The sequence below is a fragment of the Micromys minutus genome, assembly GCF_963924665.1.
Source record: "Micromys minutus genome assembly, chromosome: 19".
Lineage (NCBI taxonomy): Eukaryota > Metazoa > Chordata > Mammalia > Rodentia > Muridae > Micromys > Micromys minutus.
The window spans coordinates 30,699,901-30,724,798 of NC_137954.1; the positions used below are offsets into that span (position 1 = coordinate 30,699,901).

General features: G+C 38.9%; 1 protein-coding gene across 2 annotated transcripts in view; it reads left to right on the top strand.

Moving 5' to 3' along the window:
- NYAP2 (neuronal tyrosine-phosphorylated phosphoinositide-3-kinase adaptor 2) overlaps positions 1-24,898 on the top strand; it is a gene marked incomplete at both ends in the record, with an annotated part of 237,240 nt that overhangs the window by 181,586 nt on the left and 30,756 nt on the right. The window contains one exon of one of the 2 annotated variants that reach the window (XM_080932764.1): positions 17,008-17,111. In XM_080932764.1, coding sequence (XP_080788890.1) covers positions 17,008-17,111 — 104 coding nt within the window. Of the gene's footprint in view, positions 1-17,007; positions 17,142-24,898 lie in introns of those variants that run through there. The other variant, XM_080932765.1, reaches the window with a different exon arrangement.

A 24,898-nucleotide genomic window follows, 5' to 3' on the forward strand; every position in this document is an offset into this window, starting at 1 on the left:
CTATTGAGGAATGGAGGAATTGCTGAAGTAAAGAAAACATATCAGGAGATCCCAATTCTAATTAACAGTGCCACTGGTTGCTGCAGTAGTTTATTAAACTACTGTTGTTTAGTAAGTCAGAAAAATCCCTAGAGGGTGATTTCTGAAAGTAGTGGAAAACTGGGACCCACATAGTCATGAAAGTAATGAGAGGATGTGGGCAAAGGTATGTGAGTAAATATGGTATTAACACAATCGCACACCTTATTGTTGCTCTCAGTTTTCCACAGCTTGTACCTAATGCCATTTCTGGGGATGTCACATTCACGCTTGTGTACAACAGGCTTTATGTGTTGATGTCAGCTCTCCAGGATTTTATTCTATTATGACACAGAATTGCTGATAATATATTACTTTGACTATCTAAAAATAAATTATTTTTATGATTATCTACTATGTACATCTAAAAGTCATTTTGAAAATATAAAAAATGTGAAGCCTTCAAAAACAATGATGGGGTGAATGGGACACACAGAGATTGCAGATTTTCCCAAGGTCCATTGTTATCACAAACTGAGTAATGAACACTTTTGCACATAGGACATATACAAAGAGAGGCTGGGTATGCTTCTGGCTTGGTGCTGTCAGGCTGACCTAAGTGAAGCATTTTTTAGAAGTAAAAACCAAAATCTTTGAGTTGAAAACAAAATGTCTCTGTCTTTGTCTTTTTCTGTCTCTCCCTGTCTCTCTCCTTCTGCTTCTATGTCTCTTTCTCTGCCTGTCTGTGTCTGTCTGTATCTATCTTCCTTTCTGGCTTTTTCTCTCTGTTCACCCCCAACACACTCACACATACAGAGAGAGGGGGGAGAGAAGAAGAGAGAGAGGGAGGAAGGGAGAGAGGGAGGGATGGAGAAAGGGAGGGAGGGAGAAAGGGAGGGAGGGAGAAAGGGAGGGAGGGAGAGAGGAAGGGAAGGAGAGAGAGAGAGAGATTCTAACAAATTATTCATGCCTAGACAAGAATGAACAAAGCTATAAATGAGAGGAACAGTGGTCTTGAAAACCACCCAAGCTTCTCTGTCCTCAGGTTACACACACAGGAAGTCAGTGAGGGATGAGTCATGGGTGAGTTAGGGCAGTGATGGGGTGGATCGGGGGCTGAATGGGCCTTTGATGAGTTAGGGATGGAATGGACCAGTGATGAGTTGTGTCAGTGATGGGGTGGGTCTGTGATGGGATGGGTCAGGGATGAAATGGTAGCAAGGATGCTCACGGGAGAGGCTGGCATATCAGCAATGACAGCAGGAGTGGTTTCTTCTACTAAAGCAGACATGAATCTGCTCATACCTGAAGCAAGTCAACAAACAATGGATTACTCTCACAGTGAAAATTGTTTTTATCATTTTTCTTGAGGGATGGTGCCCTTTAGTCTATTCTATATATTTCCACATTGCTTCAATGCACAGAAATTGAAATATACTTCTCAGTGAGGAGAAAAGTCACTGTAAGTTGATGGATCCCAGGAATCAGGGATAGGCATGATTAAGGTCATAAAGCCGTTTAAGAAGACAGAAGCTTCCCAGCCTCTGCCAGTGAGCATCCAGAATTTCCAGATCTAGTTGTGATTGTGGAAAAGCTCCCATTTTTAAACATAGTTTAGTTGTCAGAACTATAAAGCCGATGACTCCCTCCTTCCAGCTGCATATGTCCTGGGAGTTGTCAATGTGTGGTTTCCAGTGGATAATACCAAGCCTGACTGCTAACAGAGTCATGTGTTCTACCATTCAGCACAAAACCTTCCAAAGAAGCAGAAGTGCCAACAAACATTTCAGCCCCTGAGTCTGAATATTCCAGGAACCACAGTAATTTAGGAAATTTGTAATGGGAAAAAAAAAAAAACAGGGATGAGAGAGATGTAGCTCTAGAACACTGGCTCTCAGCCTGAAGGTCATGACCATTTGGGGTCAAAGGAGACTTTCATAGGGGTTACCTAATATGATCAGAAAACACAGATATTCACAATTCACAACAGTAGCAAAGCTACAATTAGGAAATTGTAATAAAAATAATTTTATGGTTGGGAGTCACCACAACATGAAGAACTAGCTTAAATGGTCACAGCACTAGGGTGGCTGAGAACCACTGCCCTAGATAGTCAGGTAGGGAGAGAAAGTGTAATAAAGGATCAGGCCAAGATTTCCATGAATAGTAAACACCAACAGTCTAGTCTTTTATGGAACCTTGCCAAAGTGCCAAGAGCTCTGAATGGACAGGGATAATTGATGGAGAAACATTTGCCTTCAAATTTCATTGAGGCTAAACTTTATACATTATATTTTCTCTCACCCTCCTGAATATGGAATTCTGTGTGTCTCTTTGTGTTGGATAACAAACTCTTCTGTGAAAACCATAGTGAACTAGAAATTAAAGGGGCGGTATTATAGATTCTCCTCTACTGGAAAGGGTCATTAGTTTAGAACTCATTGCCAGGATGGTGTAGGTTCTGCCACCACATACAATTCTGCCTTTGGTATCTAAAAGAAGTCCCAATTTCAGAGAATTAAAAACTAGTCAGAGAGCTAGTTTCATTTTAAGGAAGGAGAATTTGCTATATTTCATAAATCATATTTGCAGGATGAATTGTATATTAATTAAAAATACACATGTGCTTAATACAGTAGTTGGCCACGAAAGTTAGGCAGCCAACTAGTGAGGATTTAAGTCTTGATTCTGTTTTACATTGACAGTGACACTGGACAGACTCCATCTTCTTCAGGTTTGTTAATAAAAGATGGATGATAATAATATCTGGCATGAAATGCTTTTAGTATTAAAGATGGTGGATGTAAAGATGTCTCAGATGTTAAAAGCTAGTCTTACAACCAAATGAATCAATAAGAGAAAGAATGAAAGGAAAGGGTTTGCTTAGGCACATCCAGCTACTAGAGCATAGTGATATTTCCAATGAATAAATACATTCATGTGGATTCTTGGACATTGCAGAGGTCTTCTCACCTAAGCAGACAGAATCATCTCCTGTAAGAAGTTTAGATGAGTTTTCACAGACCAGAATCTGAGGGGGTGGGGTGAGAGAGAGAGAGAGGGGAGGTGGAGACAGACAGACAGAGACAGAGGGAGACAGACAGAGAGAGAATAGAAAGGCAAAAGGCAGGAAGAAAGGAGCAGCCAGGCAGGAGCGATGTGATGTCCTCCCGGAGATGGAGCACTTCTGCACCAGTGCTCTGCACACCAAAGTCATGGGTCATAAGGTGTCTGCAACTATCATTCTCATCCCCATAACATTCTTGGATATTGAGAAACTGCACAGATACTGGAGAGTTTCCCAGAAATCCTGGAAGGAGCTCTAGGACAATGGTGTCCTATTAATCTGTAATAGGAAATCGAGATTGCAGAATGGGGTCACAATGAATCTAAGGGCTCTTAACATTGGAATTGCATCCACTGATTTATAAATAAGACACTTTCTTCTTGGAATGGATAAGATATTTGCCACCCTTGGCGATGTTGGACAGGGCAGCAAACCCCACTGATGAACTCAATGGTGTTCCTGATTCTCCCTTTTGGTAAATAAGGAGAATCCCAAGTGCAAACATGTAAACAAGTAGCAGGAAGGTCCATACCTGAGAATCATGGGGTAAAGGGCTGTGGCAGCATTTTGACAATAATTCCTGCAAAACTATAATGAACACGTGTAACTTTCTATGTTCCGTGAAGAAAACCATGAAGGGTAACACTATTAATAAAATAATATATTGATGGTAATGACTTGAAGGAATTATAGCACTCTGCTTTCATCCAAGTCTAAGATAAAAGAAGTCTCATTGTGTCATTAAGGACTTTAAAAATGCATGGAAATGTCTGGCATGCAGCCTACGTGAGGTGGCTGATAGACTGATGCTATTTGAGTCCCTTTCAACTTTACTTGAAAGCTCTCTGAATTCTCTTCCTAAGATTAAGACAGAATGTTTTCTTTGGGAAAAAAAGCATATTGAATCCAAGCGATTTTCTTAGGTACACAGGTACTCACTGGTTACATTACCCCAAGCTAGGTTGTGTGTGTGTGTGTGTGTGTGTGTGTGTGTGTGTGTCTGTGTGTGTGTGTTTCAAAAAAGAATAGACCATGTTCACAGCTATTTTTCATTCAACTGAGTATACATCTGCATATGGAATTTAGAAACAAGGTTATAGGCAAGCACCACAATATGTTTCTACATTGTACACAGTTCTCAAAAATAATTTTGCACCATCATTTAGCTTAGGAGGTAAAAGAATTTGTACATGAATTTGATAATCAGATCCCAATAGATGGCAGGAGAGAATGGACTCCTAAAATTGCCCCTGACTTCCATATCCGTGGCATAGCATATGCACTTCAGAATGGAAAGTGATGTTGACAGGGAAATATGCACAGGGAAATAGTATACATGCATGTATATATCTTCTCTGATGAATATCATGCTTGACATTTACTCAGTCATCCACTCTCTTTGGATTGTATTTGTTAAAGGAAAAAAAATTGCTCTTTACTCTGTAAAGAGCAATTTAGATGTGGGGGATATCCTCTAGCTAAAGGAAAGGCAATTCTCCGGGCATCTGGAATCTTTGCTATCAAATTTGGAGCCAGCACCATAAATTGGAGCAGATAAGCATGCAGACAGGCTGCTTTCTGTGGCTCCCTTATAGAAGTGTGGGTGAAGACAACTCTGTGTTGCTAAGATTAACTGTTGTGTGAGTATATCATAATTTCCACAGAACATCTTCTTCCTTTTCCCACAGTGTGTCTTGGTGCCATGCTAGGGCTATAGGAATCCTTACCATGCCCTGCATTCAGGTCTTTGGAATCTGCTTCCATAGCTTCTTACTAAGAACACAGGTCCATTTCCCATCCCTTGAATCTGTGTTGACCTCGTGTCTTATGTAACCAACGTGATAGGATGGAAGTTACTGGGTATGAGTTTATGGCCTTATTTCCAGGAAGCATTTCCAACTGTGCCACCCACACATGAGCATCCCTGTGAAGCCAGGAAAGAGAGTAGCAGAGGTTTCCAGGCTTTAGCCAGACAACCTAAATGCATGAGAAAATAAATCAGTGTCTATGTACACACACACAAAAACACACACCATAGGAACACAACACGTACAATCCCCACACATACAAACACCACAGACACACACTAGTACAAACACAACACACAAAATACACAAGCTCAAGTACAATACACATACAAACACCAAATACACACACACACACACACACATACTCAATCCACCCCCACATGCTCAAACACAACACACACACACAAGCTCAAGCACAATATAAACACACAAAGCACATCTATATAAGCTTAAACACAAGACACACATACAAACTCAAACACAACACATACACAAGTAACACACACAACACAAACACACACACACAAACACACACACAAACACAGACACACACACACACACACACACACACACACACACAAACACATACCTGGCTGAATGAACAAGAATCAAATAAAAGGCACAACCTGCCCAGCCAACTCCCTAACCTACAAACAAAATGGAGGAGCAAGTCCCAGGGTTTGAGGGTGTGAACATAAATAATTGATATAAACATCATGTTATTTTTTTAATTCGCTGACTTTCTCTCTAATGAAGTGCTTTAAATTCGCTGTGTAACAATATGGGAAAACAATGGTAAAGCAGAAATACTTACTAACACATTTGTAAAGAAAGTGAAATTGCCTCACCATCTTGCTTTTCAGCATAAGGTGTTTGAAGGAACTTCGAGTCCCTTACGTTCCTCATCCCCTTCTATTCTGCAACAAGAACAGCAGCCACTCTCCTCGATCTCCCTGCTCACTGTAACACGGTCTTGGCTGTGGGTTGCAGACTGGCTTCCTGCTGACTCCACTTGAGCCCCACACAGCTGTGGCTTCGTGTTTACAACCCTCTAGGCTGTCATTCCATGCAGTGGGCTCGTGCACCGGAAGATAGCTTCTGTCATAAACTTCCCTTCCCAGCTCACGAACTTGCTTGCTTCCTCGGGGAACATTTGTTTGCTCACGCTGCTTGGCTCTTCCCTCACTCTGGAGTTTCTCTTTCCCATTAAGAATTCTAGTGGTAAACACATGGCCAGATTCTCATGTGGAGCCTTTGGAGAGTCATGTAAGCTATATCCCTAGTGATTCTCTGACTTCTCTCTGGAAAACTATAGTTTCTGTTGCCAGAATTTGAATTAACCAGAGAAATGGTATTATTTGAGCTTCTCCTGATATTGTTCAGAAAGCATCAGAAAATAACAAGAAAAAAAAAAGTGAGTGTGTTAAACATCTTAAATGGTCAGAGTGTTTTCTAATAGAGTTTTGATGGAAATAAACAGGATATAAAATCCAAAGGCTAATTACAAAATAATATAAGATAATGATTCTCATATCCCAAGACAAGATCCAAATCACAGAAGAACTTGCAAAGGAGGTTAAGAAAATGAGTATTGGTGTCCTCATGTGAACTCTCATCTGTAGCTTAAGAAGGCAATTAGAAGTAGAACCAGAAGCCAGTATTAGACAAGATTTTAAGTAGACTTTGTATGTATGGTTGTGTATGATTTGTGCCATATTGTAGGTGATTTGTATGTATGAAATTTGTGTGATGGTATATGTGTGATTTCTTTGTGACTGGGAGTGATTTCTGTCTGGGTTTGTGCCCATGTATGTTTAATTTGTTGAGGTCTTTACATGTGTGAGTGTTTGTGTGTAACTCTGTCTAATTCAATATATTTGATTGGGATATGATCGTGTGTGAGTGTATGTGATCTGTACATGTGGTCGTGTGCATATGATTGTCTTGTGATCAAGTACATGCATGTGACTGTATGAGTGTGAGATTGTGCTTGTGTGGCTTTATTGTTACTGGTTGTCACAATGCTGATACATATGTATGACACTGTGCATATGTGATTGCATGTCATTATATTTTGGTCGCATGTATAGACACTAGATATGTGTGAGTTATACATATTAGTATGATTCTATGTGTAAGTACAAGGGATTTTTTTATGCCTGTGCATGTGCACGTGACTGTACATGTGTGATGCTTAAACAAATAGTTACACTACTTTAAAGAAAATAGGATTCATGATAATTAGAAGAAATAAATAAAAGCCTTACCAATGATATTTAGCACAAATCACAGAACCAAAGCTGATTACCTCTATAGATATTTTGTGGCATATTTGAAATAATGTTGTGTGTTCATGCACACACATGTGTGTCAATTTGTTACATTTGATATCATGTCATATCTATTTCACAAGAATCTACATTAATGAGCTACAGTTATTAAATCTTTTTAAAAATAATACTAAGGCTCAAACAAAAGTATGTAATTTTCAGGATTCTTTGGTAAGTATTATTTTCAAAGCAAGGAACAGACTTCAAACAGGTTTTTGAATTTCAGTGGGGCACTTGTCCAGTGACTTACTCAATGCAACATTATGTGTGGAAAGCTGGAGTAAGGGTTATTAATGGCAGAAATAAAGTCTAACCACAATACTTTCTTTGGAGCATGTTGTCTGGCATTCTGATGGCTCCAAGACTGAGCCTTCAAGCTAATTAGGAAGAATTACATTCAAGCAGGAGGACTGGGAAGGGCTACAGCTTAAGATTGGATGGTTCACATTGTACAGGGGCTAAAAGGAGGTCAGAGAGGCAGCCCAGACCTGTATTTGTGATTTGAGTCTTACCTTAAAATGTCAAGAAGCCATTTATAGATTTTAAAGTCAGGGCTTATGTAATCAACAGGAGCCTATAATTTATCATCCTCCCGGACCAAGAACAACAGAATTATGGAGATAAATCTACTGTCCCAAATGACATGTCTTATAAAATTAAAGGAGAAATGTGTTCTTGGTCTGTGCAATTTCTGTTTCTGTCACTAAGTGGAGGATTCCTGTGGTTGATTGTGTTACCATCTTAGGTTGATTCTTGAAAGCCTGAACAAAAGGATCTTTCTTGCATGTGTGTTGGTTGTTTACTCTTCCCACACATCTATAAGAACTGCACACATTTGTAAAAATCACAGGTCCTGCAGTGGTGATAAGGTGGTCTATAGCATCTGGGAGCTCATTCTTGCTTTCCCAGGAGTTGCCAGTAAAAGCAGCATTCTATAAAAGGAGACACCCATCCTTGTTTTCCCATAGTTTGATGTAGTTCCCCTTAAGATCTCAGCTACCAGAAAGAAGTCTGAACTCAAAGAGCTGGGCGGTATTAACTTCTATCTGTGAGTCCCTGTGACAGCACAGGCCTGTGAAGCCACTTGGGGTTTTACTCTAGAGCCTTACCTCATCAGTTTTGTAATGCCAGCCAGCTACTCACCATATTCTCCCCCTCTTTGCTCTCCCTGCCCTTCTTTTCCTCCCTCTTCCTGTCTTCCTTCCTATCTCCCTCCCTCTGCCTTTCTCCTCTCTCTGATAATAAACATTAACAAACAGACAAAATCTGTTTAATAAATGTGAACGATAAAGTAATTCTTCACATATTATTCTGTATGCATATATTTTGCATATACTTGACTTCCAATTTAAAACACACACAGAGAGAGAGAAGGGGGAGAGAGGGGAGGGGAGGGGGAAAAGGAGGGAGATAGAGAGAGACGAATAGAGAGAGAACACAATGTGGTACAACATAGAGATACTGAAAAAATGCAATTTCATAATAATTTCATCCTTGTAAAAAATAATCCTGAATTTCCAGTTAATCTTAGTGGAGTCTCTTGAGAAGTAACCAGCTGTACATAGTGCATCAGTTGATTCAGAGGGTAGCTATATTTTATTTGTCTCAGTAAAAGATTAGAGCCGTCTGAGAACCTTGATGGCATTGTGCTGGCACATGACTTCTCCCCAGCCCTCTAGGGATGCCTTTTTTGATAATGCTCCTATTGGCAACACTTGGCTATCCTTGAAAAGGTCCCCACGGGTATACTGTCCCAACACCATTCACAAAGAAAGCCCTTGCTGTTTCTTTGAAAATCCGTAGCAGACATTACTATAGCAGACATTACTACTATAGCAGTCTGACTTGTTAGGCACTGAAACTAATACAGGAAAGCTTGTTTTGACTGCTATCTACTGTTCAAAAGGGGAACTACAAACTCCAAATCAATGCTCCCTCCCTCTTCCTTTCCTCCCAGCCCTCTCCCTGAGTGCTCTGGTTCTTTCGACCTCATCCTCCTCCTTCAATTCAAAGGCTTCACAGTATATTTTTGCATTCTTTTTTAAAAGAATCCTGGGACACTTTTAAAGAATTGAGAAACTTCAGTTTTATAAATATGAACTATAAAATAAATTTTATAATCACCTCACTTGAAATAATCTGTCTCATAAATACTTGACTTCCTATCAGAAACCAGTGGTTACCATGCTAGGGTTAAACATCTGAAGGAAATGCAGCCTAAGAGATGTGTGGTTGATGAGGAGAGAGTATTTAAGTGCTTTTTTAATACAATTGTGTGCACTTCAGCATTCTTCTCAAGCTCGGTGAACAGTTGTATTTGAAAGGGAAGTTGTAATGGTTTTTGCATATCAATAAACTTACCATAATTTTGTCATATTAAAAATCCATCTTTTTCTCTTGGCCTGCAAAGCACAACATTCACTTACCATGATTTATAAACTATGTGCATAGAAAGTATTGTTTCACTAAGACTGTCCTAAGTACAGTTCTCCCATATCCTGAGGCATTCCATTATAAAATCGACATATTACGTCCATGAATACCAACACTGATCTCAAGAAAAATATCCAAATATTTCTCTCAAGCTCATGGCGATAGGTTCAGGTGTTTAAAATTTGTTTCGCCTGAGTGCTTCATTTACTATTATGATTGTGGCAATAAATGTTACTGACTATCTTTTTGAACCAATGGAATTGTTACATTAATTTTCAAGAAAATATGTGGCCCTTACCCAAGCCTTTGGGGCAGGAAGCAAAAGAGCACGGGGTAGTCTGGTACCTCTGCTGTGGCGGGCTTGAATGACAGCAGGTCTGAGCATCGCTTTGGGGGTTTTGATGCATCTGTCAACACTGTGCATAAATATTCTGAATACTTTCATAAAAAAAGATTTTGTGCTCACTTTCTGATATCTAAAGGATAATAGGATCCCTGGAACTTCTGCTGTGAACAAGAGCAAGCAGTTAAAGCAGCTGGGTCAAATGAGGACACTCATGCAGTGTACTTCAGTTGACCACAGGTACCTCTGTTGAGGTCAGTAATAGTTATTAACATAGCAGTACAGAGGCTCAGGCCATGGAAATAGAACATTCCATTTCCACTTATATGTTTCTAATAGGGCATAAAATTCATAATAACTGCTCACACTTTCATGTTCGCTCATTAGCCCACTACAAAATCTGTTGAAATAAAAAGAAAAGGTCATTCGTATTAGAGCATATTTTAGTTTTTCAGAAGGAAATAGTTTTTGCATCAACAAGCTAAGTAATGTGACAAACCTGCCACTTTCTTCTATAGTACTACCATATTTCATTATTCTGCAGCAGAGTACACTGTATTTCTAATAGTTGGAATGGGTTTAATCCCCAGTATTAACGAGATTAAAGGGAGATGGCTTATTCATTAATTTGCTATAGTTAAAATTTCATAGCACAAAATGAAATCTCTACCCACCTGGCAATATATTTTAGATCCTGATTCAATTTATCATATACTTTTGAGTTTTATGTTTCAGCTGGTAGATTTGCATTATGTGGTATTTTTATAGATGATTAAAGATTATATTTTTCATTAGATAGCATATCTTGTTTTATATTAATGTACTTAGGAATTTAAAATAAATAAACATTTTCCATTCATCTGATGGAATGTAAACACCTTGGGTGTGTTAGAAATCATGTATTACTTGAAACAAGGCTGACAAAGGAAAATGTGTTCCTGCTACATTCCAGTTTTCCACCCTGTAGGAAGCTGTAGCATCTTGACCATCCCCACACAGGAAACAGTGTGACTAATATTCTCTCTCAAAAACTTAGAAAACTAATAAAGGGGACTAGGGGATTTGAGCCCTCACATTACAAGGAGGAGATTAAACACTGGTTCTACCAGGATATATGTGCGATTTTTTCTCTTATGTAATTCTTTACAACCATTCTCCGATCACAGACATGTCACACTGTGTGGCTACTTCACTATTCTTTGGTACTTAGGTTTTGGACACCCCTACCAGTTGCTGTAGCCAAGTGACTGTACTGTAACCCTTCATAGCAGTAACGTGCTTCAGGATACTGGGAGTCATTCAAAGATTCACAAGTCTCTCTTGTTGTCTCAGAGGAAACTTTCTTGGATATATACAGAAAGATGATATCTTCCTCCATGAAGACTTTTTTTTTTTTTTTTTTTTTTTTTTTTTTTTTTTTTTTTTTACATATTGACAACATTTCCCCCTTTCTCCAGGGTTACAAAATGGCAATAACAATTTCAGATTTGTCTTCTCTTTAGTGCCATAGCCATGACACCTAGGTTGTCACCTGCTCAGAGAGCTACAAAGATACTAAGAAAAATGTAACTCTATCATGTAAGTGACACATTCCAAAATGAACAAACAAACAAACAAAACATCTGCTGCGTTAATAGTAACAGGAATGTAAAAATTGAGAAAAGTGTGACATGGGGAAAAGTTAATTCTACAAACAAAAAAGATGTCTTCCTGCTTGAGAATTTTTCTAGACTAGATTGTCCAATTATTTAAGAATTTTTGACAGGTTGGTAACACACATTTTAAAATCACAGACTGAAGATGGTGAAGCAGAAGGCTCGTGAGCTCAATCCTAGCCTAGTAGTAAATCACATGTTAAAAGGATTAACTTAAGTTCAATAATTGATATGTATTATCAAAAATTATTACTATATATGTGTGTGCATAAAATTTTGATTTAATTCATAGTTTATAGTCAACTTAATATTTTTCTAAGATAGGCAACAAATAGTTTTAAACACTCTTTGGAATTGTTGCAAGTTCTTATTATTAAGTTACCAATTTATCTCAAATAACATACATACTACTTTGAAAAATATCTTGAACTGAAATAAAAGTCTAAAGTAAACACAGGTAAAGGGGGAAAGGCTACTCTATAACTTCAATGTAGTGCTGAGCCATCGATTGGCAGCTTCAGGCCGCGGAACTGACTTAGGGAGCAGCACGTTGTTTCTGTCAGTACATGCTCTACTAAAAGGACTTTCGAAATGGAGAAAAGATGGCACCCCAAATTTGACTGATTTTTCTTCCTTGAAGCTAGATGAAAGCAAGATCCTTTACTATTTATCTATTACTTATTTAGGAGAAAATGTTCACCATCACTTAAGGCTATGCAGGTAGTTACGTGTCTTCCTGAAAGCATAGAACACCAATCCACAGGGGAACAGCTGACCCTTCTTGTAGCTTCTCTTATATCAATGCTCAGGGACAGAACAAGAGAGGAAGGAAAGGAAGGAGGGCAGAAAGAGGAAGAGGAAGGGAGGAAAGTTAACCTCAGAATCAGAAGCTGTTTTCAAGTCAATATTAACACATGGGGTTTTGTTTGTTTGTTTATCTGGTTTTGTTTTTCTTCAGTCAAGTACTTGGTGAATTATTTCTGTTTCAAAACAAAACAAAACAAAACAAAAACACTTCAGGGACTGGAGATAGCTCACCAATTAAGAGCAATTGCTGCTCTTCCAGAAGTCCTGAGTTCAATGCCTAGGAACCACATGCTGGTTCACAATCTATAAGAGGATCTGATCATTTTTATGGCCTGAAAATATATATGGAGTAGGGCACTCATACATTAAATGAATAAATAAAATAATCCAAAAAACCCATTACTCATCTTACTCTTGTGAGTGGAAATGGACTTTTGTTCTGGACCTCCCTCCTCTTCTTCCTTTCTTGCCATCTCTATTTTCTTCGCTTTTTGTTTCTACATCTCCTACATTGCTTTTGTTCTTCTTGTTATACTGGATCTTTCTTGAAATCACACAAGCAGCACCAACTTCTCTTGGGTAGCATCACTGGTAGAGTTTTCAAAGGACTGGAAAACTTCGCCTCGGTTATAAAAACAATAGTTGTCCTCCAGCTCATAATTAATCTCTTGATTAAATGAATGCTTTTTGAAGCAGGACAACTCCACCTTACATTTTCATGCTGGATTCATTGTTTGTAGAGCTTCTCCCCTGAACCCTAAATCTCATATTGGATTGAATTAGAATGAAAGGTTAAGTATTCATCGTGTAACTCTGAGAGAGCATTTCATTTTCAAAGATCAGAGATTGTCCAGTTTTGACACCATAAGCCCAGACAACCTCTAAGATGCCCAATTACAGCTAAAATCTTTTCTAAGTATTTCAGTTGGTAATATATAATTCTTTACTCCCATAAACCTCGGTGGTCACATAAGGATTTGTGTTATCTTCCTTCTTAATAAATTCCAAGTGCATTTGAGGTATAGGTTACTAAAATTTGCAGGTAGAGAGACATAACCCACATGATGAAAGCTAATATCAAACATTTGACTATATTGTGATGTGACCTGACTTCAGAGTTGGCCCATAGAATGGCTCACTTGTAGCTTTAAAGGCTATGTGCAATGGTAGTGGGTGACTTACATATATAAGTGGGTTGAATAACCCTGGCATGATCTAGGCTGCCTTCCAGAGGCAAAGCCAGGTTACCTCATTCATAAATGGGCATTTGCTTGGATGGTAGTGATGTTTACTCTGCATATTAGAGAGATTGTGACTATATAAGATGCTGATTACATCAGGTTTGGACTAAAAATCTTAATAGTGAAAGCTAGACCTTAGTTACATTGGAAAGTATAAAAAGGCCTTATTGTATGTAGACAATCTCTGTCTCTCAGATAATATTATAACTACAAACTTGAAAGGAACCTTTAAGGAAAAAAATAATATGCAAGATCTTATTATAAGATTAAAATAATCCTTTTTCACCAGATCTTCTATCCCAATAAAGGGATATGTAGACAAACTGATTCCTTACAGAGACATTGCTGACCAAAACTGTGATGGAGGCTTTCAACAACTTCAAGTCACAGACACACAAAGCTAAAGCTTTCTGAAATGGATCTAAAAGAGAGTCACAGTCTCCTGAGTGAGAATTATTGCCCAAATGTAAAATGGAGCTGGGTCTGGAATCTAGATCAGATTGTGCGTCATTTGAATAGATTTGGAAGTTGTGCTGAGCACATCTTGGTGAGTTTGAGTATCTTTGGTGATTAAAAAAACAATGATTAGACATCTACTTTACTTTTCCTGCCAACCCAAAATGCTCAAAAGCACAGGAAAGCTTAAGTGTTGAATATGTCATAAGGAAATTTAGAAGATAGAAAAGTAACAAAAAAGAAATGATGGGTCCCAGTCTCAGCAAACACTGAGTCCTGGTTTGATGGAAAGTTAATACTTGAGAAAATTAGAGGGGAAGATTAGAGGTAGATCACTATGCACACAAAATCAGAGACAGATTTGTCTGTGTTGTAATGAGGAGAGGTTAACAGGCAATAGATTAGAAATTCCTAAATGGTATCAGATTGCAGAAGGCTTCTGAAACAATTTCTGTGTTTTGTGATATTATATATGGAATCATTGGAAACATTTAAACAGCATGTAAACCAGCAGTAACCTAGGAAATTTAGTCTGACATGGATTTCAAGGTAGGTTTGAACTTAGATATTATGGGTACCAGTAAAGAGATCTCAGAGATATGAATAAGGCAAACAGAAGATATTTCAAAGTAAAACCAAAATTCCAGTAGGATTATGCATGTGCAGAAAGAGAGGAAACAATGGACTGAAAATGTCCAAGATTTTCCTGGGAAATGGAAATAGTAGTCCTGCTACTCATTGGGAAGTCAGGGCTGAAGGGGAGCTGAAGATTGGTACAAGGCATTAGAGGACTGGTCTTTTCTTCCCAAGGCATGAGAATGAACAAGTCACTCAGAAGGCACTCAGACTCAGGACCAAACAAGAGCCATGGAGAGAACAGAGCACCAGAGTCTGTTTGAGACTCAAAGGGAAGGTATCAGAAGACAGGGAATGTTGCCCTGTGGGGAAAATACAGGAACAAAGAGAACTATCAGGGCAGAATGGAGAGAGATGTCACAGATGGAAAGAGGAAAGAGAAATATAGTCAGTTTCATGAAACATGGAAGGGAAATAGAAGTGAGGATCACTGCTCATAAGTATGCAAATGTATGTGTACATGTATGGGCATTTGTGTTCTTGGAGGCAATGAAAGCCAATGCCACCAGGAATGTACATTATACAGGTGTGATGGCTATTCCCAACTGTCAACTCAATGAGATTGGATTCACCTTGGAGAAAAGCTTCTGGGCATAATTGTGGATAATTGTCTTCAGTGGGTTAGTTGAGGTGAGAAGATCCCTTCACCTTGGGTAGTACCAGTGCCTAGGATAGGATACAGGGCTGTGTAGAAGGGAGAAAGTGAGTACAATTTTTATCACTCTGTTTCTTTACAGTGAACACAATGTGATTAGCGGCCTCCAGCCTTTTAGACAGTGGCTTCTCCTCCTACTTCTCTGAACTGTTAGCCAAAATTAATTTGTTTCCGCTTAAGTTGTTTTAATCTGAGTATTTTATCCCACCAAAGAAAATCAATGTGCCAATATTGTTCTCTAAAACTGTATCTTTGAAAACAGCACTTTTACTGATCTCTACTTACATAGATGTATGAGCAATATGGCGAATGGAAGCACTACAGTCTGAAATGTCTTGAATTTCTGAGTGGCCTCCTTAGTTCTAGAGTCTTACCCATATCATACTGCGCCACCTACTCTGCAGCACCTTTTGGTTGTTTCTTTCCCATTGTCCAACCAGGAAGTGCAAATGAAAAGAATGGCAGTGCCTTGTGCTTCTCCTTCCTAATGAATTTAGAAATTGCCACCCAATGAGTGCAGACAAAGCAATTGCCTTCGTGGAATCAAAGGTCTTTGGAGTCTGGGTACTCTCTGCCTTTAACACACAGCCTACACACCCTGTTTTGTGCTGTGTATACAGAATGCACTTGGAAGACTCATTATGACTGCTTCTATGAGTCAGAGACCCGATTCCTGCGTAGAGTCTAGGCTCTTTGAGAAAGTACAACTTCTTTTTCAGTAAGAGGAGAATTGCGGTCACTGTGCTCACTCAAGTTAATAGTTATTTAATAGGGGTATAAAGAACACTCAAAAGATTGTAAGTGTTTTAGAAGATAATTATAAAATTCAAAACAAATGAGGGCCTGTGAGATGGCACAGTGGGAAAGACAATTGCTGGCAAACTTAGAGACTGATACCTAATTTCTATAAGTTATTCTATGCCTTCCATTCAAATACATGCCCAGGTGCATGCATGGTAAGCACACACACACACACACACACACACACACACACGCACACATCAAACAGCTCATAGAAAGCAAGTGGAGAGAAGTTGAAAAACTTGTACTGAAAGCATAATATCATCTCAGAAAGGAGGGAGGTAACGAGAGGAGGAGGGAAGAATGGAAAAGCATTGTGACCGAAGGAAGAATAAAAAGAAAGGAAAGAAGATCGATCAGGAAAAAGAGAGGGAAATAGAAAGGGAGACGAGGAATTTGGAGATGGTGGATAGGACATTTTGAGGCCGTGGAGTCATAGGAACTACAGCTGAAAAGGAATGATCAGTCACAGAGTCACTTGCTTTTCTCCTGAACGTGGTGTTTTTCTTCCATGGAAACTAATACGAATGTGGTAATTTGTGCGTGGAGACAAGGCTTGAAGGGTTCTCACTCTATACCTCAGGAGCTCATCTGTGAATAAAGTGCCTTTGAGAATTAGTAGTTATAAAAACGTTTATCCCCAGGATAACTATTAGGCATGACCAGGAACATTTTGTATATTCATGTGTCTCCAAACAGCAGGAGAGGCAGAGCTCTGGTCCACCACAGCTAATCGTTTTGTCTCTCTTGTTCACAGAACCTAAAATCAGCTGCAAGCTAGGTCGGTCTGCATCTACATCAGGAGTCCCTCCTCCTTCGGTCACTCCTCTCAGGCAAGCCAGCGATCTACAACAGAGCCAGGTACCATCATCGTTAGCCAATCGTGATTGACTTCCTGTGGTGCAACATCCCAAAAGCTTCCCACCTGTCTGTCCTGTGTTGCTGTAGACAACGTTTGAGTTTGCTTTGCTTTCTCTCTGTGTGTATGAGTAGGGGAGGAGTTCAGCATCTGTGTTTTCATCTCCAAGAGAATGTCTTTCTTCTTTGTGATTGGTGATACTTTCCTTGCTGTTTGTTACTGAATGGTTTTTGTCTCTGGTTTCCATTCTTCTGAAATATAAATGTAGTAAATGTTCACTATATGTATGGGAATCGTGGATATTTAAAAAAAAAGAGTTCTCTTTTCCATGTTCTGTGTAGTTTTATACTGTCTTTGAAAATTTATCAACACTTGATAAATTTATCTACTCTTTTGTGTAAATTCTTTTCAATGTTTTGTCCACAATATTTGCACAGATGTTGTCAATGAATCTGTACATACATTTTAACCTTTATCGAGCTATACTGTAATATTTATGGTAATCTACTTATGGTTTTGTTTAGCTTAAAGCATGATTGTAAGACAATGTCAATATTGATGTTCTTATACTTACTCATATATCTATGGACTCCTCAGATTGAATGCGGCAGCTAATCTTTATTCATCCTTAGGCCATAGAGACAAACTAGCCAGCCAGATAATTTAGATATTTACCAACAGTTGTAGATTAATAAGGGAAGCTGATAAATAAATGGCATTTCTCTCATAGACCAACAATATCAGGAATGTTCTCAGAAAAGAGAATGTAAGTGTCCGTGCATGGCGAATGAGATCTTCGTTATCACTTGGAGAAAAGAGATAAGAAATAAAGGCATAAGTTAAACTACAACTTATTTCTTCACAGTAGGCTATGTTTCGATGCTCATTTGGATGCATGGCTGCGAATGGGAGCTTAGGACAAGGAAAATCAATACATGCAAATATCATTTTGTAATTCAACCCATAGAAGCCAAATACCTTCACTTAGTTGGTGAGGTTTAGCTATTGTTGCCATAAGGTATTATGGGTATTAAGCAGGAGAAGAGGAATTTAGAATAGATGTTCTGCTTCCCAGGTCCTGTGTTTTCTTTATGATGCTCTACTGTACAGGATGCTATAAAACCAATGACAAGATCTTCTAAGAAGCTGCCCAGCCCTGATCATCAAATTGCACATTCATCAAATATAGTAAATGTCAGAATCTTTTAAAAGCATCGCTAAGTAGAAAAAATGCATTTTGTACTGAGAAACACTGTCCTTCTTAACATTTTTGCCTTACTAAGCTATGCACAGTATTTAATTTATGTATATATGAAAGTCTGCAAACACTCATCTTTCAGATGCATCTCAAGTGCCATTTAGGATTTCTTGTGTCTTAATTTAAACTACCAAATGCCTTTGTAAGTAAATGTAGCCATCCTGAGTGCAGCATAAGTTGTCAGGGGACACTTTCCTCCAAGTCACAGTGACAAAAGACCCTTTCTCTACTATCTCTTTCAACTGAAAAACTATTGAAGAGTGTAATATCGAAATTAATCTCTTCCAACACAGAATTGGGCATCTCTCTCTGTAGCCCACCAGTCTGGTTACTCAGCTGTTTTGACTGTGTGTTTAATGTTGTATAACACAGAAGCAGAGGAGTGACCAAACTAGAGCTAGTGGTTCTCCATTCCATGCTGACCTCTTTCTGAACACCAAGAAGAGATCCCCTTAAGCCATGCCAGAGATTTGGCCAGTAGCATCTGCCATTCATGTTAGTATGCCTTGAGATCAGCCCAGCACATGTGTATTTATGGGACAACAATACAGCCACAAAGATCATTACACAGAGTCAGTTCACAATGGGGGATTATTTCTTCTGTATTCATTTCCTACTGAAAAAGAAATTGTATTAGCAAAGAGTACCTTCCAGAAATAAGGTTTATTTCAATGAAATTTGTTGAAGATGGGAATCTAACTTTTTGAAATATGGGATAAATCCATGTCAGTAATAAGACTGCTGGCAACTAGATTAACCTATTACACTGTGACGAAATTACATTAAAATGACGTTGTAGTGGTAAAATCCAAGAATGAAGATCCCCATCATTTCCTATTTGCTCTCATTAGTTCTGTCCACTTAGAAAACACAGGCTTGCGTTTTCTGTTTAACTAAAGCCAGAGTTAAATGAGTGAAAGGTTCCTTTTAAACGACGACAGATATTAAAAAGTTGGAGTTATTTGACTTCTACATTCGTGCAAGGAATTCAGAGAGCACGGGTTCTGATTACATGTTATAACCAACGTTGTCGTGGGCTATTTTGGGGTATAATAAGACTTGCATGGTCATTACATTTGTATGCTTTAAGTGACAGATATTTAGAGACCACTTTTTAAGTTAACAGTCTCATAGCCAGCATCTCAAGAAATCCGTTCCTGAGCAGAATACAGCAAACTCATACCCGTTCCCAACAAGCTTGTTATCTATCACGACCAGGAACGAAGCAGACTGGTGAAACACAGATTTCTCTCTATGAAGACTCAAACCCATGGGCTAGCAATTAGGTCAAAGGATTCTGGGAGTGTCTACCGCCTGGCCCTATAATCCTCTCTACCTGAATCTGTCCATTATATCCTTATCATCAAAAGTCAAAACTAGGCCTACAGAAAAATTATAAAGTGCTTGAAGTATATTCCTTAGTGTGTGAAAGGCACAGATGTTATAGGAGGATCTGAGGTGAAGTTTTCACGGTGACAGTCTCACGCTGTTTATTGTCATCTCTGCTTCTTGCCTGTGGGACAGGCACGCATGGACATGTGCTAAGCATTCCTGTATTGTGGCATCTCAGATAGGTGTTCTTACCGTGTGACGTGACTGACACAAACTGCTCAGGGTATCATGCTTAGGGCATGCTAGAATCTATAAACTAAAATGCTAAAGTCCATCCCTCTTCTTCTTCCTCTGGGCCTATTTTATCTGTAGAGCATAAGAAGTATTACTTGTTTAGTAGTACTGTTGAGAATCAATGTGATTATAAATATATAAGATTTATGTTATATATGATATAATATACATTTATATTATATTATATGAACTGTAAATTTATATAATTTTAAATTTAAAATATTAATTATATTGTTATGATTGATATAATATAATTGCATATTAAATATAAATATACACACATACATACACACACACACACACACATATATGAGAAGGATTAGGGGTAATACTAATTCTTTCTCTTCTTGCCCTATATCATTTTACTCTTTCAAATACTAAATTTTTCTGCTTGCCGGAAAGTGCTCAGGAGACTTCTGACCAATGATGTAACAAAGCAGTTGAATGCAGGTGGCTGGCTTGGTTCACTTCGGTATTACCAGCCTTGTGTAAGAGTGTGAGACATGAAACACTCAGAATTTGCTAGAGTAGTGACTTTTACTTCTGCTATACTTACCACTGTGATTTGGATACAATAGAAGTGGAAACTGGCCACAGGAGCCCCTTCAGCTCCCCTATCATCTGTAATTCTTTATTGTCCTATCTGGATTCCATGAGAAATCCATGCAATGAAAATCCTATAGCGATCTAGGATGCTATCATCCCTTCTGGTTAGGAGAAAGAAAATGCAGAAACATGGGGCATATTTTTACTGTAGTCAGAATCTGCTTTAAGATGTACCACTCCTCAGTTTCAAATATCTTGTTTTCCTTAAATATCAGCATGCACACTGTAGAAAAACGCCTTTAACAACTGTAATGAATGGGGCTTCAACAGGCCCCTCTACACTGCTTGGAGAACTTCAACAAATAAAGTAGATACATGGCACCCCCTAGCGGCCTAAATGTATACTACAACCTGCGCTTCAAAAGCAAGGGTAGTTTTAAATAGGGGTGTCTTACTTTTAAACATGCCTTTTTGAGTGAGGAAAATAAGGAATTACATCCAGTGCCCCCTCCGAGTGCTGTGCATCTTAATGGATAGATGAAGCTGATTGTGTTGGAGCGTATGAATTCTTCTATTCAACCCGAGTCTTGGGAAAAATAAAAACGTTACCCTTCTTTAACAGATGCAAATTAAAATGGCAGGGGTTGTGGAAGAAAGTTTAATCCAATAAATGGAAGAATACTGTCTTAACTTTTCTTCTGATGTCAATATCTTTGAAATGAGTAGCTTAATACACACACACACACACACACACACACACACACATTAAAAAGCTCTTTCTTATTAATGGGTCAGCTTTCCTCTGACTTTGGAGACCAGTGGAATATGAAGAAATGTTTGTACATAATACAGCTCACAGTTTTACTGCGCTCTACTCCTGTGCCTCTCAACCTTCCTCGTGCTGTGACCCTACATTTCAGTTCCTCATGTTGTGGTGATTCCCCCAACCATAAAATTATTCTGCTGTTACTTTATAACTGTAATTTTGCTGCTGTTAGAAGTTGTAATGTAAATGTCAGATATGCAGGACATCTGATTAGTGACACTCGAAGAGGTTGCGACTCAGACTTTGAGAACCTCTGCCTTATTAGAATAATAAATATAGTCCCAGGGTGCATGCCTTTCTGAAGAAACACTGAAGATCACAACTTGTTCCCCTCTATTCTGTGCTGCAAATAAATATTACCTGTTGTGTTAAGCCACCTTGCTATACACAGCAGATATCTTAAGCAATGTTTGTGTTCATCCTGCAACTGCCAAAGTTACCTGAATTCTGCATTGCTATATTCATATCATATATCAGTGCTTTGTGCTCTTGATATCATATATATTAAGAAATAATAGTATTTCTATTAGTGATAAAACTGAAGCCAGAGTGTCTCTGTCCACTCAAATCTGAGACTAGTCACATGGTGCTAAGGTGTAAGCCCAGACTGTCCTATTCACGCCCTGCTGTACACACAACTGCCTCCTTCATACTTTTCTCAATCACTCTCTTCCTCCTCTTTCACTCACTGGCTTATTAAACATGCAGATTTTCTGGGCTCTTGCATATGTGTTTATCATTCTTAAATGAAATGTACATAAAAGAGAATGAATTTCTCAAGGACTTCAACTAAGAAGGGCCTTGCCTCAGATTAGTATCCTCAAGGGTAAAATGGGGTTAGCCATGTGACTATCTTTGTCAGATGACTCAATTTCTACTCCTGTGGTTTTTATTGAAAGAACTTGGGAGAGACTCAAAGGGCAGAATTATTTTTTTCAGAAAAATGTTATGGAAGTATATGACAGACAAAAGGACCATAGTCTCCATTTATATTTCAGGCTAGTGTATTAGTTACTCTTCTATCATAGTGATAAAATACCATAACCAAAGCAACTCATAGAAGGATGGCTTATTTGGGTTCATGTTTCTAGAGGGATATGGCAAGGAAGCATGGCAGCCAGTCATCAGTCGGATGAGGATGGTGACAGTTCCCATACTGAACTGCAAGCAAGAAGCAGAGAGAATGAACTGGGAATGACTGAGTCCTCAAAGTCTGTTTTCACTCTCAGACTTATGTCAGCAAGGTCACTGAAACAGTGCCACCAACTGGGGACTAAATATTCAAACACCAGACCCTCAAGGAAATTCAAACCACTACAATTAGCTTCACCTAGCTTTTAAAGTCTCTAGAGCATGCAAGTTTTCTTTCTTTTCTTCTTTTCTTTTAGGGCTTGTTTCTGAGGTTTTTATTAGATACTTTACATTTCAAATGTTATCACATTCTCCGTCCCACTCCCATACCACCTCCTCCTTCATATGTGCACCCTCTTTCAATTACCCTCTCCACCTCAGTGCCTTGGCATCTCCCTACATTGGGAAAAGGCACCCTCACTGGACCAAAGGCCTCTTCTCACATTGATGCCAGACACTGCTATCCTCTGCTACATATGCACCTGGGAGCCATAGGTCTCTCCATGTGTGCTCATTGTTTTAGTCCATAGGAGTTGTGGAGGGTTTGATTGGTTGATAATGTCGTACATGCAAATTTTCTTTGCAGTATTTTTTCCTGTAGCTGGTAGACCCCTTTTAAACTGACTCTTCCTAAGGGAGATATTGAAGCGTATCAGAGAAGAAAGTTGGCTACAGGGTAATCGTGTAAAGTTTAAGTAGTTACATGTTAGTGGACTTTCAGATTTTCAAGAGTTCACTATGCCATTCCCCTCCAGGGCAAGAGATATCATTTAAATCCCATTCTATTGAACAATCATCAAGAGTGCTCTAAATTTAGTCATCAGTCCTACAAGCTGCTGACCCCAGTGACCTCCAAGCCTGAATGGATTGACTTAGGATTAGTTTCAGTGAGGCAGCTCAACTCTTTTCTCAGTGATCAAGGGTTGTGGAGATCTTGGGGATTTCCAGGGTGAATATACTTTATTGCCCACCTACGATAGGAATGCTTCATTTACATGAGAAGAATTCCAAGCACATGCCAGGAAGGTTCTTCTCAGGAAAGAGAACGATGAACCCATAAATCTGTCCATAGGCTATGTGAATTTCTTCAGACATGTTTGAGGCATTACAGGCTGACTGGTCATAAAACAGTACCTAATAACAGCAGGAAGGGCTGAGCAGTTCTTCTGTGCTGAGTCATGCAGCCATGGTGGGAAGCTTTATGCAGGACCATCCACTAGATAAGGGCAGACACCTGTGCTTAGAGACACTCTTTAGATAAGATCAGGCAGAGAAGAGGAAGCCCGACTGAAAAAAGAGACTCCTCCACTTTGTACCAAGCGTAAAGATCTTATCCATATATTTTGAACTACAATCTTAATAGCAGGGTCTTCCAACAGTGGAGTGTAGACTAGTGTTAAGAGAAACTGACCGTGTTGAAATCATGCCTAAGTGCTCAGAGTGTGTGCATGTTTACATGTATATGAATATGCATACATGTGCATGTGCTGTGTGAACACACACACACACACAAACACACACACACACACACACACACATATGCCTTCAGAAAACCTAATAAATTTCATATTCTAAAAACAAGAAATAGCTCATAATATACATCTGGACTGAAAAGTATCAGTTGCCAGAGTTGGATGTAGACTTAGCCAACAAGACACAACAGACAATAATGTATTCACTAAGGCTTCCCTGGCTTCTGGATTTCTGCAGCAATCCCACAAACAGACACTTTAAAGGGGGGAAAATAACCATACTGTCAGTTCAAAGCATTAGTTTTTGTGAAGCAAAGACTGCATTCAAGCTTGTTAATAATCCTTGGTTGTCAGCTATTTTGACAGGGACAGTATTTGGTATTTGAAATGCTGCATTTAATGGCTCTGTTCCTAGAGAAGGAGGAAGTCAATTGAAGGACCAAAGAGTGTCAAGAGTAATCCTACCTGACACAATCAACTTTGCACATGAAAGTGAAGAAGGCTTTCCAGGAGAAGCCCAGGAAACCAAAGTTGCTTATCTTTCAAGTGCACTCTGGGTAGATCCCCAATCTTTCCCATTTACCAATGAAACACTAAATAATGACACAAGGGGCCCTTGGCATGTTCTGACCCTCACATGGTGTTCATCATGGTGTTGACCTGCCTAGGGAATCCCCACATGTTTTAATTTCTAAATTCTTACAAAGATAGGTGATGTATTTGGAAGCATATCCTGTAGTAGAATGTTGGAAAGTAGTAATGCTCTTTTTCCATTGCTCCTTTGTTGATCATGTCCTTCCTTTGATCATTAAGTAAGGCAAAGACATAGCTCTTACTTCTGAGCTTGCATCAAGAGAAGAAAGTACTGGGCAGGAGATAAGGAGAGACAGGAACCACACCACCTGTTTAATCATTGAGTCTCTTTTACTT